The following is an 18,745-nucleotide window of genomic DNA, read 5'->3' on the forward strand; positions in this document are numbered from 1 at the left end:
CGCAACATCTAGAGATGCTTAATCAAGAAGTAAACATACACTTGAGTAAAACAAGCGTTAAGGACTGTTCCTCCTTTCAAGAAAGCAATTAGAATTATTTCCTTTATTTTCTGGTAAAAAGGAAAGGGCCAAAGAATGAATTCAGACCTATTCTGGATCTATAACTGGCAAACAAACAACTTTGTAAAGACAATTTCAGGAAGTTAGTCTTACATCAAATCTATCCATCAAGGGGATTGGCAATTGTAGGAAAATGGCTCTCTATATACTATACCAAAATGAAGTTTAGTGTGCACAGAGTGCAGAGGAACCTCAAAAGTAGGCAGAGGTAAAAGTAGATAGCAATGTACTCTCTATTTGTGGTAGTGAGGGCGAGCATAGGATATGATACCTAGCCCATGGGTTTTGATAATGTTGGCCAAGGGGGTCATTTAGGTGTTGAACAGTGTGGGGCTGAAGGGCGTGCCTTAAGGGACGTCGCAGATGATGTACTTGTGTTCCGCGGTAAGCAATGGTAGGTGGACTTTTTGGGTTCTTCTGGTGAGTTAGGAGGCAATCCATATCAGGGCGTCTCCTTGGATTCCGATTTGATAATGTCTCTTGATAAGGGTGTGGTGGGATGCAGTGTCGAACACTGCTGAGAAGTCGAGGAGGATCAAGGCCACTGTTTTTCCCCGGTCAGGGAGTATTCGGAGGTCGTTGTTGGCAACGATCAGGACGGTTACAGTGCTATGGTTGATGCGGAATCTGGATTACGAGGTGTCCAGAAGACGTTTGTTCTTCAAGTGTTATGTGAGTTGGCAGTTGATGACTTTATCAAGGACTTTGGTCGAAAAGGGGAGCAGAGAGATGGGACGGTTGTTCTTGAGTTAGCTGGGGTCCACCTCTGCATGTTTCCACTCTTCGGGAAGGTGGCTCTGGTGATGGATGCATTCAAAATGGCAGTGAGCTCATTACTGATCTTTCTTCTGAGGTTGAAAATGTGGTGTGGACAAAGGTCCAACGGTGCTCCCTAATGGATGGAGTTCATGATGACTGTGGTGTTCTGCATGGTGAGCTGGTCCGAGGTGGTGAGTAGGTGGTCGGGTTAGCATCTGTGGGAGTGAGGAGGCTGTAGAGGTCCAAGGTGGTGGGTTGGAGTTCGTAGTTCTTGTAGATGGTGAAGGTCTTGTTGTGGAAGAAGTCTGCCAGAGTTTCACAAAGTTCATAGGAAGAGGTGATTATGTTTTCAGTTGCTGGGGGTTGGAGAATTCTCTGACGATGTTGAAGAGTTATTTGCTGTGGTTAGAACTGGCTTTGATGCGGTCATCCGGTCGCACATTTTCATCTATTTTAGGAGTTAGTGGTATTTGTTAAGAGATGTCTTGAAGGTGGCTCGGTCTATGGGCTCCCTGCTGGTGTGCCTTTTCCTTTCTAGTAGTTTGAAGTTGTGTTTCATGGTTCTCAGTTCCATGGTGTAACAACTGGCCTGTTTGGTGGATCACTTGAGTTTGCTTGCTTGCTTGATGGGGCTGACTCTTTCTGCGCATCTGTTATCCAAGCGGTGAAGTTTTTTGACAAGCGATTCTAGGTTGTTTGGGATGTCCGTTTGGGAGGTGTTGAGGGTGTTGGTCCACTGGCTTTCTTATACTTTGTTCCAGCTGTGGTGTGAGGAACCGGGTGGGTTGGTGGTGGTGCCAGAGGATCCTGTGATGTTGAAGTGGGCATTGACGTGCTCTGTCCCGGTGAGCTCGGTGACTGCGTAGCTGGCCATAAAGATGGGTTCAGTCGTGTGTCCTGCATTGTGTGTAGGGTTGGGTGAGGCCAATGTTGTTCATGATCTCTAGGAGGTTGACTTGGTGGTGTTGAGATTGTCGAAGTTAAAATTGAGGTCTCCGAGGAAGATATAGTGTTTGGAGTCTATGCAGCGCGGGGCGATTAAGTCAGAGATGGTTAACAGCGTGGGTGTGGTCCTGGAGGTTTGTAGGTGAGTGTGCCTCTAACTGTGGTTTTACCATCGGTTTGGAGTTGGAAATTTAGGTGTTCCTTAATTGGGGTTTTGTCATCTGCAGTGGAAGGTTTCTTTTTGGATAATGACGACGACTCACTCCATGTTTGTCGATGCAGTCTCGGGGTGCTATCTTGTAACCGTCTGGAGTTGCTTCAGCGATGTCAGGAGTGGATGTGGGATTGAGCCAGGTCTCAGTGAGGAAGATGACGGGTTAAGCGAATTGGTGATGTCCCAGATCTCGGTGGCATGCTTGCAGAGTGATTGTGCGTTGAGCAGCTGGCAGTGTAGCTGTTCTGAAGCAGTTGTGGTCGGCGTAGTATTGGTCATTGTGCATGCAGGTGCTCCAATTTTGCAAGAGAAGAGATAGTGTCAGCAGGTAACGGGTCTAACCGTAGATTGTGGAGAAGCGTGGCAGCAGTTGTTTGCGGAGTCTGGGGTTCAGGTCTCCGAGCTCGACAGCAGTGTATCTATGTGTAGAGGGAGAGCCAGAATACCTGGCACTGGGTTTGTTTTTGGTACGCTGGTGGCGCACTGACGGCCTTCTTTAAGTAGGTACTGGGATGAGGAAGGGGCACTGGGTGGTGGTGGGTGGGGTAGGTGGGAAGAGAGCAGCAAAGCAAGAACCGGCACAAAACTCAAAAAACAAGGAGGAAAATACAACTATTGAAATATAATAGCAATAGAATGCAGAAAGTACTAAAGTCTAAAAGTGGCTAATAAGGCAAAAAACAAGCAAGGCAGTGAGGAAGGAGGCAAAAGGTATAAACGGCTGTTCATGCAGCAGCATGGGGAAGTTGGTTCGGGGACCTGCTCAAAGGGGTCACGATGCAGAGGGAGCGGCGCTTGGTGGTGGTGGGCGGGGCAGGTGGAAGGGAAATGGCGGGCGAGAGAGCGGTGAAGCAAAAACTGGCTTAAAGTACAAAAAACAAATGAGAAAATACAACTATGGAAATGCAAAAGCGATTCAATACAGAAAGTACTAAAGTTTAAACAGTGGCTCTAATATGACGCAGTGTACAAAAACAAGGAGCTGTCGACTTTGGAGCAGGTTCAAGTCTCTGCATCGGCTCAATATCCTGTGATTCTGGACAAATCACTTAATCTCCCTGTGCCTACAAAAAATGAATGTGTCCTTCTGTAATCTAACTGTTGCTCATGTAAAGCTCTTCAATACCTTTTGTTGAAGATCGTGCTAGATTTAAAACCAAAATGGATAAAAGAAATACATACATAATCGACAGGGGCTAGCTGTATCCAAACAGTCTATTGCAAGGTGGACTGTGGCATGAAAATTCTAATGTTACCAATTAGTTTAGAAACCAGGAAGAAGTAGAACTTATTCTACTAGGAATAAGACGGCCATCATAGCTTGCCTCAGGAATGTACCACTGGCAGATATTTGTAAAGCTGTCACGTACAGATCAGTGTATACTTTCACTAGGCATTACTGCCTAGATTAACATAAAGGCTGACTCTAAAGTGGGCCAAGCCACTTTTTGAAATCTGTTTAGTTAGCAGTATAATATTCTCAATTAGTCTAAAACTTTCACGTAACTTACGATTCGTAGCATAGCTAGACATGCTTAGCTTATTTCTGCCATCTAGTGTTGGCCTTGAACGTTTACAAGTTGCTTTTCTTTGAAGAAGTCTTTCGAGTCATGATGTATAGGGATGTCTCCTATAGTCTGAATTGTGTATGATCATCTGCACCTTTGTTAAATTGTTTTTTTCCGCCATTGGGTTTGGATGTCGACCTTGGAGCTCTGTGACTAAAGCTTCGATTCCAGCCACGAGGCCTTACCAGCACCCTGGTTGATCAGCCTTCGATGGAAAATTGAACAACAACCAATACCTACTGGTTTCCTTATACTATTTAGATCTGCTGACCTGGGCTCAGGCTCGATTCGACTTCGGTTTTCTTTTCTACTACAGCCTTCTTCCACTCGACGACTCAAAGGGATTGGAAAAGACTCCTTTCAGCTTTTGCCCCCAGTGCCATGCCAAGTACTCCAGCCAGGATCAGAACGCGGTCTGCAATCTTTGCTTATCCCCGGAGTACAATGAGATGTTGTGTGAGGCGTACCTGGCCTTTCAGTCCAAGAAGACGCTTCGGCAACGGAGGGAATGTTGTTGGGTCCACTCCACTATTCAGGCGAGTTAAGTCAATGATATGCCTGACATCTTTGGGGAGCAGTCGATGGAGCTGGAGGAAAAACTTGAGGATGCTGAGGCACAGGTTGTGCCTATGGACATCTCCATAGTGCTTGTTAGCAGCGGCAACGACTCTGATGATGATGATAATCCGTCAACATCAGAAGGGCACATGAGCATGCTGGCAAAAGCCATATTCACTTCCTCTCAAACATACAAGATGCCTCATGGAACCCCATTGTTCATGGGCCATGATGATTTCTGAAAGTAGGCAAAGGAGCAGACTTGCGTCCCTCTGTCTAGAAAGCCTTCGACAGATGTCGAAATGCCAAAGGCATTGAAAGTTGCCTTGTGGGCCAGTGTCAAAGACGGCAGCTTCGACACTGGGAAAGCATCACGGGATATCAGAACCGAAAATATTGGGCCCGATTCACAAATGCAATCTGAGACAAAAGTCTAACTTTTCGACTTTTAGTATTCACAGAGGTCATTTACGAGTTTCACCTTTAGGTCTGCAGTCAGGCCGTACTCTCCGGTTCGGGCCAGATGAAGTGTAATCAATGGGCCAGAACGCAACGTTCCTCTTAGTGTTGACTGTAGTGTTGACACTACAGTCAACACTGAGGGGAGCCTAAATTGTGCACTGCATGTAACATGATGCAAAGGAGCAAGCTTTTCTGGCATGTGATGTAGTGTCTGGCCACACCCTTTTACCTGCCCAAAGTGATTTTCTTGACCTCCCTACCATTTAGTACACTTTGCTAATGTTCCTTTTTGTTAAAATTGCATTCCGGTCCATTGATTACACTTCATCTGACACGAGCGGGAGAGTACGGCCCAGGTGTGTAGAGTACAGCCCAAGCCAGAGATTCTGGCCCGACTGCGGATGTAAAGATACGACTTGAAATTACCTCTGTGAATTCAAAAAGTCGTAAAGTCAGACTTTTGTCTCGGATTGCTATTGTGAATCGAGCCCTTTATCTTCGAATCCGAAGACACCTTTGGCACTGAAACACGCTCAAATGCAAAAAACACCATCAACATTCAAAATCCTGTCAGTGCCAAAAATACCTGTGGTGTCAAACGCCCAAAACATCATCGAAGCCTAACAGCGGCTTAGGGAGCCAATATTTGAAAAACTCCAAGACAGACACGATAAAAAACAAAAGTCTTTGTTTACTACCCCAGACACTGGCAAGGTAGTGGCAAAACTACCACTCCCATCAACGGACACACTTCCTAAAAGGAAGAGGACTTTTGAGGAATAGATCATGGGGCCTGATCCACTCAAAGTTCCAAAGTAGAGGTTTAAAGAAAGGAGCACTCACCCTATCCATTGTTTTCCTCTATCTCTACCTCCTCCACCCTCCTCAATACCTATATAATCTCCTCCACCTCTCCCTTCTGTATTGCCACCACTTGCAACATCACCAGTTCATACACGATCACCTGAACCCCTTTCTTCAGAACAACCGCACACACCCTCACAGTCATCAACTGGTGACCTGATATTCAACGATATGACACTCCTTACTCTCCTGACGCACAGGAGGATCCTGATATTGTCTACGACCCATGGGATCAATATGACAAAGGCCCTGTGGATGATACTAATCCCGATTTATAACCCTCTAAACCCTTGCCGCCAGATGATACTGAACTGGGGTGGCAGAGTGGGCTAAAGAACGGTGATGGATTAAACCCAGATCTGTTGACTGGGTGTGAGTGTTTGATTGGTTCAGATGCTCTGTCCATCGCCACCCCCTTTTGTACCGCTTTGTTCGCCATAAGTTGGCATGGTATGCTCAGAAGTGAGTCCCTTGCTCACTTTGCCACTGGATTCAAGCAAGCTCGGCTGAAGACGGCTGAAATACCAGAAACCGGTCCTCGGAAGCTTTCTCGGGCTGGACTGTTCCCATGAGGCACAGGGTCAGACTGATTTGCATATGGCCATGTCTGAACTGGGGTGGCAGAGTGGGCTAAAGAACGGTGATGGATTAAACCCAGATCTGTTGACTGGGTGTGAGTGTTTGATTGGTTCAGATGCTCCGTCCATCACCAACCCCTTTTGTACCACTTTGTTCGCCAGATGATACAACAGCCTCCCATGAGGTCTTCAGTAGGGCTGTACATTATTGTAAGGTGGATTTCCACACGTTAGAGGACGAGGAAGATTTCTTGGTGGAAACTCTAAGTAGTTCTCATAGGGCAGTCCAATTCGTGCTCGTGCTAAAGGGGATGCTTAAGTCCACAGGGTAAATTGTTAAACAACTGGTCAATTCCAAAGTAATAACACCAAAACTGGACAAGAATTACAAGCCATGTCCCTCTGATCCTACCTACATCAAGGGTCAAGTTCCCCTGACGTTTTAGTGCTTCTCACTGCCAGAAAATGGGCCAATTCTCAGGCACTAGATCTGCAGCTCCAGCGGATAAAGAAAGCAAAACATATGATGCGGCAGGAAAATGTGTAGCCGCAGAACCAGCCTACCACCTCCGTATAGCCAATCCTGTAGGCTTACTTTCTCGCATCAATAGAGCCCCAGTGGGATGAGATGCAAGAGTCACTCCTGCATCTCCCAGAGCAATAGACGCAAAGTATGAACAGGCGCCAAAGGCATCTACCCATTGCAGAGACTTGCAAGGCAGCCATGCAGCTGTCTCACATATATTTTGTGTGGTTTTGCCTCAAACTTGAAAAGAACACTCCCCCAAACTTGAAAAGAATGCTCCCCCATTACTAATTCTAAATATCAATACTTTGAAAAGGGAACACTTACCAAAAATGTTTGTCCTCAAAATATTGGAAGTAAGGACAATGTGAAAGGGGAGAAAGGCTTAATGGTTATGAGTTCAGGGATATAGCCTATTAGGGATAATAGTATTGGGTTCAGTGTTTGGCCTAAATAGGTATGGTTTGGGGTACAGAGTATAGTGGTACGTGGTTGGGAATTATGGGAGTTATGAGCCATGATTTTGGGAGTCTAGAGTTGAGGGTATAGCTGTTAAGGGTAAGGGTTAAATGGTTAAGGTTTTGGGTTATAGGTGCTATTGGAAGGGCTTAATAATCAGTAGTATTAATAGTATGGAGGTTAAAGGTATGAGCTTATCAGCTGGGGGTTAGGGGATTGGGTATAGGGTTGAAGGTATGTTGTAAAGGGGTCAAAGGTGTCGGGTTACTGTTGTATGGTTTAGGGTATGGGGTGAAGTCAGAAGGTTATGGTTAAGGTTGATAGGCTAATGGTAAAGAGTTGAGAATATCGGGTTAGGGGAGTGGGGTGCAGGCATACAGTTTTGTTGTAAATGGTTAACCATCTATGATAAAAATGAGTTTAATGTCACCATTAGAAATGAGTTTATTTTAAGGTGTGTTGATGATTGTTAGTTATTTTTCGTTTATCTCTAAAAAATATTGAAGTGTTGCTTTTCACAGTAAGACTCCATTTAATTTCAGCCAAATGGACTAAAATTTCAAAATTGTTATTAGATGTGTCAAAAACTGACTGCTGCTTTTTAATTAGTTAAAGCAAAATCGAATTAACCAGATATAGCCTTTTGTATTAGCATTCAATAAATGCATCTTAGCACAAACTTGCAGCCTTCAGCCAGTGTTCTGCATGGATTACTTGTGTGATACAGGGCCTGGCATATACTCTCCCCTCAACAGATTGTGGGCCTCAGAAGTTAGCTCACCAGCCACTTTGGCATGGTAAGAACAGGAACAACTACGTAAAACCAGTTACCTTGTTGCTGAATATTGGTTTATAGTAATTGTGTAGTGCGGTCCTACCCATAGTGGAAACAGCATGTTTTACAAGAAGCAAAACTTGTTCAGTAAAAATTAGAGCAAGGTGCCGACAAGTATCATGTCAGTATTGTATGATAGAGAAGACAGTACAGACGACTACATAGAACATCGCTACAGTAAAACTGAGGCGGGAAGAGATGAGCCAACAGGAAGAAGTGAATATGATGGGCCAACTAGGGACTCCCAGTCCCAGAACACGATTTCTCCAGGAAGGAGGATCTAAGGAGGAGGCGGCCCCACATCGCTACATAGCGCGCTGCAACACCCACTGCATAGGACGCGTCAACTGGGGACTCCAGGTCCCAGAACTACATCGCTGCAGGAAGGAGGAGCTAAGGAGGAGGAGGGCCCTACAGCGCTATATAGCGCTGCAGCCCCCGTTGCGCGGGATGTGCCAAGGCAGGCCCCTCATGGCACAAAGACCCCCCCCCCCCCACCCCCTTGGCTCTTCTTCCCTTTGAGCGTACTGAAGTATTTGTGCGATCCCTACTAGCTCTTGGTATTTTGTTTACTCCTTCAGAGTCAATCTAGCCGCCTCAATCACCAATTGAACCTACTTCTTGTAAGTTGGGTCTACCTTCTTTGGATCATTGCTAGCTAGTTGTTTCTCCTCCGGTGCCGAGGGCAAACGCAAAGAACACGAGCCGCTAACTGGAGACCACAGACTGCCTAAGGCATGCAGCGGAAAATTGGGATCGAAGTGAAATTAACAAACTAACCACATTCTTGCCTCGTGAAGGGATTTCACATAAAGGGCCAAATGACCTACAAAAATGTCTTGTTCCTATCAGCAGAAGACTTAGGGTTCTTGTATTAATCCTGTTTCAGACAATGTTGACCCTGACCCTGCCTTAACTCAAACAGTCTCCACTAATCCATCAAATTTAACCTGACTTAGTGGTGCCAGCCCAGGATACACCCTCCCCACTGAAACAATCTTCAAACAAGGATTTGATCATTTCAATGATTCCTTGTTCGAATAAGTGTGTACCCCTTGTTGATCTCCGGTCTGCTGGCGACTCTACTTCTAATTCAGTATTGAACGTAGAAGGAAACAGAAAGGTTACTTACTATATGTGCTCCTACTCCTATAAACTCTTAACTTGATGCCCTAACACACAATTTAAAGAAACTTAAGCTACTGACAAAGCAGCTACTAGAAAGCATGCAGGACAATACACCATGTCAGCCTCGACAGCAGTCAGAACACCCCATTTTAATCATTGATCTCACTCTAGTTTGGCCATAAGCTATTCTGAAAGTTTGTATGAGTCTCGATCGAATCCACCCGATTCTATAATGCGCTCCCAGAAAGGAAAAGAGGAATATCTCTCATCTGGAGCTCCGAAAGGTCCCATCGTCTCTGCTAGTAGCTTGTCTGGAAAGATGAGCCCCCCAAACTATTCGCATTATAATCAGCTACTAAAGACCCCGCAACACTATATATAGGAGGTAACCCGCATTGGGATTGGTCTGTTAGAAGGGACCAAGCTGAAAGAGTACTTGCTGTTTATAGGGCTATGGCCTAAGTTGGGAGGGTTCATACGTGAAGACAGTGATTCTCTGCTTATTATGTAGATCTTGAAGATTTTTACTTAAGTCGAGAAATTCAGTGTAATGGTTGCAGGGGTACGGGCCCGAAGACTGGGATCAAAACAGGAGATGAATTGATTCGCAGGTTTGTTTATCTAACACTTGGGGCTCTCTAGAAAAAGCAGAGATTGGCTCCTGTTCACCTTCCTCCTCCAGCGGTTTGTAGTTTGTCCTTGAGCTTTGGCAGTAGTTAGGAGTGTATGTGGTATGCAGGCTCCTTCGAAGTTGATGCAAGTTGTTAGAGGTAACCAGAGGAGTTGTTGTAGAGGTGCAGTGATGGGAGCAGATTTGCTTGCATTGGAAACAGCCATGACGCAGCGTGTAATGTGGTCTTCCTAAACACTGCTGTATTGAGTAGTTCCTGCTCTCCCTCCGTCCCACCAAGCACATGCCTTGCTCCTCCAACAGAGGAATTGAAAAGAAAAGGGGCTTGTGCATGAGGAGGGAATGCTTGCACTGTTGCTCTGGACAGCACTGTACAATGACATCATCTTGGACAGTGAAGGGTGGAGAGCAGGGTGAAGAGTCCTGCCCTCAGAAGCAAGTCCCAGGTGACTGAGGCCCACACAGCAGATGTCTGTGAGAGGGACAGCACTGTACAATGACATCATCTTGGACAGTGTGAAGGGTAGAGAGCAGGGTGAAGAGTCCTGCCCTCAGAAGCAAGTCCCAGGTGACTGAGGCCCACAGCAGATGTCTGTGAGAGGGACAGCACTGTACAATGACATCATCTTGGACAGTGTGAAGGGTGGAGAGCAGGGTGAAGAGTCCTGCCCTCAGAAGCAAGTCCCAGGTGACTGAGGCCCACAGCAGATGTCTGTGAGAGAAGGGCTGCACTGCTGGGGTGTGTGGCACACTCCTCTTAGCTGGTAGAGTCATTCAAGTGGAGGCACCAGTCAACCATGCTCTTCGGGCTACAAGAGGGTGCCACATCTGCCGGCCAGCGGTTCAGTACAGCACCGTTGTCTTCAGCAGCCAGTGAGTGCTGCAAACACACCTAAAGACAAAATAGCATTAGGCCTCGGAACATGGTTGGTAAATAATATTTCTTAAAACAAGATTTTTAACATGAATTTGATTGTTTTCATTGTATGAAACGTTTTTATTACGTAATCTTTTATGGTTGATTTGCAGCCGAGAAAAAGTTTTATTGAATTGAGCATTAGGCCTAGTTGCTTATTCTGTATTACTTATTTTTTATGTTACTATCTTTACTAAACTGTTCAAATATTTAAATAGCAAATGAAAAATGGATTCTTTTGCATTTGTCTTTTTTTTTTGTTCCTTCAGAGGTCCCTTTCTGACCAAGAAACAGGACCAGGCAGCCCGTAAAATCATGCGCTTCCTGCGACGCTGCCGGCACAGGTAGAGTGCCAGCATTTCTGGTTCTTGAATCTCTCCAGTTAGATGTTTTGCCTCATAATCTGCATTGCATTCTGTGTAAAAGGTTCAGTGTTTGGGATAGCAGCGTATTATCAACTGGGCAGAGATGTTCTTTAAACACCTTTATTCCTTGCTATTGTTCTGTGCCTCTCACCTACTTATCCTCCAAGTCAGATCAGTTCTCACTTCAAGAAACGCCGTGCCTTATACTTGTTCTTTTTGTACTGTAACTGCAACCCACATGTCTTTCCCTGCACCCCCTTGCATCCATCTCTATATCCATCCCCCACGTCTGCTCCTTCACCACCCCACTTCTTCCTCAGAACTCCTCTGGTATTCATCTGTTTATTCCCTCCCAAGGACTTGTTCCTTCACATTCAGCAGCATCTCCTTCCCTGCCCAGTGTCCGTCCCTTCACTGTCACGGCTGTGCCCTTCACTGTCCATTCTGTCACTTCAACACCTGCACTCTCCCTGCGCCATCTTAAATCTGCGTGTTCACTGTCCCCACACATCCCTTCAATATCTGTCTCTTCAGTCCTGACCCACCCCCACTGGTGCCTTGACGCACCCTCATGTGTTCCTTCACAGGCCCATTCTTCTTTCCTGTTATCAGACTTTTCAACATACTTATTATTATTATTATTATTAGGGTTTTGTAGAGCGCATAGTAACCCCGAAGCATCCCAGCGCTGAGACCAGGACAGTCAAGAGGGTGGATTGTCAGGGAGAAAGGGGAGGGGATCAGGGGAAGAGGTGTGTTTTCAGTAGTTTCCTGAACCGGAGGTGATCTGATTCCGTCCTTAGTTTATGGGGGAGGGTGTGCCCTGAACGGTGAGAGACAGCTCTGGGTGCTTGTTTGACACCGGGCTCCTTCTGGCATTGCCATAGAGTCTCCCTGTCTACGCCTCGTGCCTCCAAGTGTGTGATGCTAGTATTCAGCAGGCTCTTTTGCTGGTATCGATGGTCTTTGGGCACTGGAGGTGCAATGGCGGCCTGCAGATGAGATCCATCCACTAAAAGATGTGTGGCCACAGCTCTGTGGGTTTGAACAGCAGGGGTTTCCTTTGGTCAGGATTGCGGACCATCGTCAAGATGTCTTAAGCCCACTTCTGGAATAGCTCAAAAGTGCACTGGGATATGGTCGATATTCTTGTCGGAGCTTTCTGTTGCCTGCTAGAATCATATTTGCAGGGTTTCTGAATTTCAGACGCGAAGTGCAAGTGCAGACCGCAGTTGTCTCGCTTTCTAGTTGACAGTTGAGTTGGCTGCAGGTCGCACGAAAGATGCATTTTCCAACCTTCTCTGGGAGTAGTAGGGTTTGCTGGTTGTCTGGTTCGTGTCCTGGAATTGGCATCAGGCCAGGAGTGGTTGAGTCGCGGGGATCTGGGGCTGCACGGCCACCATTGTCACCTAATGTAAGCAGTGTTGAACTAGCACAGCGTAAGTGGGTTCAAATTCTTTCTGTTTTTCTCTCCTTGTAGAATGAAGGAACTGAAGCAGAGCAAGGAGCTGGAGAGTTTACAGAAGCGAGGACTGGCCACTTAAACCCCACCCTCATCCTGAGAATCTACTCCAACCATTGCAAGGCAGCTCATAGGAACTTGAAAGTATCTCCCCGTGGCCACCACCTTCCCTCCTGTCCCTGAGCGGGGAGCTGGGAGGTGCTGTGGAAACTCGCTCCGCTCCTCAACATTCAAACCTTTGAGCAGAAGCGACACCAACTGGGAGCCTTGACTAAGTCTTAAAGTAGACGGGACCCACCAGGGAGGGGCGGGAAGCTTGCGGGCTGCACAAAGACACATGACTTACCTACTCCTCTGACTGAGACCCCGCTTCAGGACTTGTATTGAGCGAAGCACATCTGCACTGATTCTTCCAGGGATCGCGAGGCGCAAAGCACGGCAGCTGGCTGGTACCAGCTCACGATCGTTTCTGGGGTGGGAGATGGGGTGGGGGGTCCGGAGGAAAAGGAACTGCGGGTCTTTACTTACAAACTCTTCATTTGAAGCAGAGTTCTTCAGACATATTGTTGTTGGAGTGCTGCATGCTTGCTTACTTTTTGTTTGACATGGCCAGTCTTTCTGCCAGGAGTTTTTCCAATCTTGCATCCCACGGCCTGTGAACAGACTCTCAATGCATGACTAGCAGCATGCGAGGGCCACGGAAACCACGTGGATCCTTCACTCTGGAGAACAGCCTCTCGTGTCTCGTCACGAGAAGGCTTGGCTGTACCCAGAGATTGCGTCACCGTAGCATGGTATTCGTAAAGAACTCTGTACACGCACATCAGCAGCTCTCTTTCAGGAACTTCTTTACCTTTAAACTAAACGCACCAGGTCACAAAGCCGTAGGTTTCATGGTCATTTGGAAGCATTCGCCTCTTTACTTCGAGAGATCCGGGGACCAAGGTACAACTGTAGCTGTCGCACCATTGAAACATTTCCACCGAGATGCTAACGTTTACCTGAGCTGATGAGTTTGTGTTCTCTTGACTGGTGTATCCTACATCAGTAGGGGAGCGTGAAGATCTTCTTTCGAAGTATTCTCGTCTCCAACTGCCACTTCAAGGCCCAGCACATGTTGGGAAATCATTGCCTTATGGGCCATTGGAGCATGAATGTGATTGCGGCTTGCGCCAGAAGACAGAAGCCGATTGTGAAAACCAACACACCTTGAATGAGATGGGCTGAATGGCAATGTCACTTCCGTGGGAAGTGGTCCAGGAGGGGAGACAAGGGGAGTATATAGTTGGCAGCAGGGAAGGAGGTCACAAATCCAGGCCTAGCCAGTCCAATAATCACACACGTCTTTGGAAGGAAGGGGCAGAGTAGACCTTCAGTTAGCATTTTGGTGAAACATTGAGACAGTTGTAAACCCTACAATGCTATACTAGCTCTATCACTCATGTGGGAGCTTTCTTGTGCTGCATCATCCCAGCTAGCTTGTCTGATGAAATGGTTTTCATTTGCTCCTTCTCCAGAATTCACATTCTTGGGTGAACATGTTTTCTTTCATTAACTGGTTTAGTAACACTGCACTCAGTCATTGAGCTTCAAACTTCCAACACCCCTCATAATGAGACACGTCCATGGCCAGCCAAGAATGTGCTCTGTGGAGAGAAACTCACTGGAGAACCATTCCTCCAGATTTGCCGAAATTAAAACTGATGCGCCTTTTAAACCGTTTAAAGAAGGCTCCTGCCACTGATCATTTTACCTTCTTGTTTCAGCTCTCCTCTCCATACACAACTATTTTACATTGTTTGTGGTATGGAAAAGCCGTCGGCGAAGAAATCTGTTAGACATTGTATGTAGGTGCTGACATCACTCGAGGTGTTCGTTTTGAGTGTTGAAAGGGAGTTGTATCCCAAAGAGGTTGGGTGCCTTGTAAACAGGTGAATGATGAAAGAGGAGGAACCGTGGTTTGATGGGTTGGAAGAGTTTGCGTACCATTGAGGCAGTAGAGCTAGTCGAACATCTAATCGAAGTATTCAGAGGGACATAAGTGTCTGAATTCATTTGGCAGTGAGGGCATAGCATTATCAACTGATTTGAAAGATTTTGCCAGAAGCCCACACTGCATCCTGGGATGTATCCTACCAGTTGTTGACTGTATCTTTGCCTTTCACCCTGTACTGCGCCCCGCTGCCTTTCAGCTACATTTGTTCTATACAAATAGCACATATACATAAAAGTAGACGACATCCATGTATGCCCAGGAATCACAAGATCACACACATGCATAGAGATGGTATAATGTGGTTAAATTAGAGCTACAACAATGAAACCCTGGCTTTCTACACACCACCTACAAAATAAATGTTGTTGAGGGAGGAATTCACAGTTCTGTGAAGGCTGCTTTGAAAGAGTGACCTCAGACGATTCAACCAGCGCTGGCTGCTAGACTGCGTCTTGAGTTGATGGTTACAGTTAAGAATTCATTGCAGACGTGTCCTGCACTCTCCGCCGTGCGAGTTAAGGCCTGAAGCCAGCATCAGCTTTAAGTACCAGTCGACATCGAATTTTAGATTACTGGTAGAAGGTCTAGACTTTGGCAAGTATGTATTGGTTGCAAAAGATTGCCTGGCTGTGGGTTCCATGTGCCCTGTGGCCTGTTCTGGGGTACATGGGGGTTTTATTAATGTATTATTCACTAGAATATTTGCCACAGAATACTTCTAAAACATATAATTGATTTAGAAAATATCAAAAACAGCAAAGAAAAAAAAATGAATCTAAAACCCTAATGTAGTGTTAAAATAGCAGGGAGCATTAGGGGCAAATTAGGTTGATATTCTTTCAAAAGTACCAGCCCTGCTGCACCACAAAGCCCTGCCCCAGCCTCGGTCTCCCTATTGCGCATTCCCACTTGCACAGAGAGGGGAATAGAAACGCGGTGGTCCATTTTTTTCAATGATCTGACGTGTATCCATTTTCTACACTTGTCTGCTATTTTTTTCTTCACTCAATCTTGAACCCTTGCAGTTTACTCTTTGGAATTTCAAGATGTCTGTTGGAGCATCATTCCAGTGGCCAAGACTAAGGTAAGCAAGAGGGTGACCATCCCAGATCTCTTTTTCACTGAGCCCAGACCACCCTTTTCTGTTTGCTCTGCCAGATTTGCACTTCATCTAGAGAAATGAAGGGGGAAATGACTGAGTATTAGCCTCTTCTGAGAAACAGGATATATTCTGTTTGCCTTCTTCCCCCAGTGGGTCCCACTCAGGTGCCAGGATCCCACTGGATATCCCAGCGTCACACACTGCCAGTATGGTGACTAGGACACCGTGGATGTCAAAGGAACTTTCAGCACCTGCTTAGCTCAGAGTACCCCATTCATGTCAAACAAATCATCACTGAGGAATCTCTCTACACTGACTTAGAGTGGGCATGGTCACTTATGTCACCACAGCTGCTTCCTACAGTCACTCCATCAGCCCCAGAGAGGTTCCTGCAGACATCTGGTGGCTCAGCGGAGCCGGGTCTGGTGGCTCAGTGGACTAACGCTCCACTGCAGGGACCTGTGTTCAACCTCATGGTCACAGGTTCGAAACCCGGCGGGTCCACTCAGCCTTTCATCCATCTGAGGTCGATATAACGAGTACCATTGAGTTGGGTAACAATAAACATCTGTTATTCAGCGCCAAGATGCCCACTGGTGAATGTGCGCTTTACAAATACACGTTATGTTATCAGAAGACATAGTATATGCTTCTCCAGAACTCCTTTTCGGGTAGCCAGCTCTTTTTCTAAGCACAAAGATTCATGCAGGTCTTCTGTTGCAAAAGTCATTCTGCAGAGTGTCATGTTCTGTTCAGAGGGTAGTAGAAACCAAGTCCATGAAAGAGAGGCTCTGAATTGAATCTTCACCTCCAGCAAACGTTTGCTATGAATATCAGACACTCAGTATCTCCAGGCCAGGGAGCTACTAAATCCAAAACCACACTCGGACGTTTTTTCTCTTGCCGCATCATGATATAAATAATCTACGATTTTTCTCTTGCCACATCATGATATAAATAATCTACGATTTTTCTCTTGCCGCATCATGATATAAATAATCTACTAAATTGTCCCGTCTGATTACATTACACCTTTCTCCAAGATGTTTACAATCTTCATGTTTGCTTGTTTGAAACAGTTAGCACTCTGGGCATCCACATCACCAGGCATGGAACCTACCGCAGCCTTTTACTCAGGACTTTCTTAAGCTGATGATGCAACATTTGTAAGTCTGTGTAAGCCGCCAGTGCTTTGTCTGTGCTGCGTCTACTTCCGAGGCTCTCTTTGGTAAAGATGGCAATCCCCTTGAAACAAGATGGGTAATTTCATGCAGCAGGTTCAAGATGCAGTTAGGCAACAAATGATGGAGGATTTTGCAGGAGGCCTCGTGCCTGCACATTTGCAGTCATGCTTGCATCCCACAGGATTTAACTGTTCAGTTTCTAAATCTAGACACTAGATTTAGAGCCCTTTTCAGACAATTCCCTGTGTGACGCGCAGATGGACAAAGTAATGATCCGGATGGAACTTGTGCATTTGAAAAGAACGCTCTTTTGAGTTGTTCCCGGCGGCATTTGATCTCCAGCAGCACCAAAGATATTGAGGGCCCATACATGGTACAGATACATTGCCTCACCATCAGGTAGATCCTGATGGTGAGGCCTTCAAGAACCAGTGACTGCTTCCGCTGTGCAGAATCCCAGCGACAGGGAGAGTCATCAGTTGCCTATAGGTCTACAGAAATTACCCGGGGACCCTTACGTACTAGATTTTATCGACAATGGAGACCCACTACAGCTTCAGTCCTTACCACCAATGCTTCTATTAACAATCACATCTGCGGCACACTAAATGTGGCACGGAGACTGCAGAAAAAGTACTCCTTCAGGGGGGCTTTGCCTGTCATAAGCACTGATTTTCCCCACCACCGTGCAAATCCCAGAGCACTTTATTTTTTTATTTATTTTATTTCTTTATAGATTTTTGCAAATGAAACATAAGAGTGAAGCAAATAATACCAGAGCACTTTTAAAAAATATATATATATATATCAGCACAAATCCACAATTTAGTCGATAGAAATGGCGAGCACACGGGTATCCAGTTGCTAAATCAGTTTATTACAAACCCCCTTTCACCCCTTGACAAAAAAAAACATATATATATATATATATATATGCACATATACATGTGTGCAGAGCTTTTCAGGAGAAAAAAGTGTGCTTTAAACAGACAAAATATTCTGCCTCTTAACTGAATCCTATTGGCCAAATTTCACATATTTTCCCATTTTTTAAAACCCTGCTAAACCTAATTCTCACTAATTTAGCAAAACGTGACTGGAAATGTATTTTACAAACATTTTTTAAAAATGAAAGGATGGGCAGTGTTAGCATATAGGCTGCCATAGACATGAAACTAAACTGACACTGCCTTTAAGGGCCTCACCTTTCCTCCTGTGTGCCATCATTCCCCATAGGTAATGCTGAAGTCCGTTCTTTTTTTCTAGCTCTCGGACACAGGATCCTGTTGCATGGAGTTCGGACCTCTACCAACCATTCACAAATGCATTCAATTGAGGTGGCTAGGAGTATTTTCCTATCATTTTCTGACAGAAATTTGTTACACAATGTCTTTTGTTTATTTGTGGCAAACAAAGGGGCTGATCAGACCCTCTCCTCCTCTAATGACCTCTGTATTGGGAGCCTGCCTGAAGGCTAAACAACCGTTGACACTTGGATCTTCATGTCATCCTAAAAATGTCTACTGACAGTTTAGTTCAAAAGAATTGGGGGGGGATTTTGGACTCTCGGGTCACAAACGTGTATCCTCATAGGAGAAACTATCTTCCATCCGTCTGAAGTGCTGCAGTTTATTATAAACACCTCATCTGACGGCAGTCTAGATATGATCACAGCTAGGATCAGTGGCCTCTTGAATTCTTCTGGCTCCTTATGCCATGCTTCACCTAAGATCACTACAGCAAGGTTTGGAGGAACAGTATTGTACGCTTATGGGCAGCTGGGAAAACGAGCTCCGGCTGTCCCGGTCAGTGATCCATTATTTCCCTGGTGGTGCCAGTTGAAGAGTGTGCCGAAGGAGTTCACTTTCCCCAAGACCTCCCAACACAGAGTGGCGCCGCGGCCAGGGCGACTGACGCTGGAATCTGGGGACCACGGTTCGATCCCCGGCTCCGGCGGCAGGTCAGCCCAGCACCATGTGACTCTGGGCAATAGCTCGCTTAATCTTCCCGACGGCCCCCCAGCGCCTAGAGACCCTTACGGGTGATTGTGCGCTTTACAAATGTGGACTTTAC

The 18,745-nt window shown here is 45.9% G+C and overlaps 1 protein-coding gene across 7 annotated transcripts in view; it reads left to right on the forward strand.

Moving 5' to 3' along the window:
• Window positions 1-15,156, forward strand: part of CAMTA2 (calmodulin binding transcription activator 2) — an 809,661-nt gene extending 794,505 nt beyond the window's left edge. For 5 of the 7 annotated variants that reach the window (XM_078668358.1, XM_078668360.1, XM_078668361.1 and 2 more), the window contains 2 exons: window positions 10,833-10,907; window positions 12,409-15,156. In XM_078668358.1, the coding sequence (XP_078524484.1) occupies window positions 10,833-10,907; window positions 12,409-12,472 (139 nt within the window). In that variant the 3' untranslated portion in view covers window positions 12,473-15,156. The remainder of the gene's footprint in view (window positions 1-10,832; window positions 10,908-12,408) is intronic. The other 2 variants (XM_078668363.1, XM_078668364.1) reach the window with 1 other exon arrangement.
• Window positions 15,157-18,745: the final 3,589 nt, after the last annotated feature.

The sequence above is a fragment of the Lissotriton helveticus genome, chromosome 12 (genome assembly GCF_964261635.1).
Source record: "Lissotriton helveticus chromosome 12, aLisHel1.1, whole genome shotgun sequence".
NCBI lineage: Eukaryota > Metazoa > Chordata > Amphibia > Caudata > Salamandridae > Lissotriton > Lissotriton helveticus.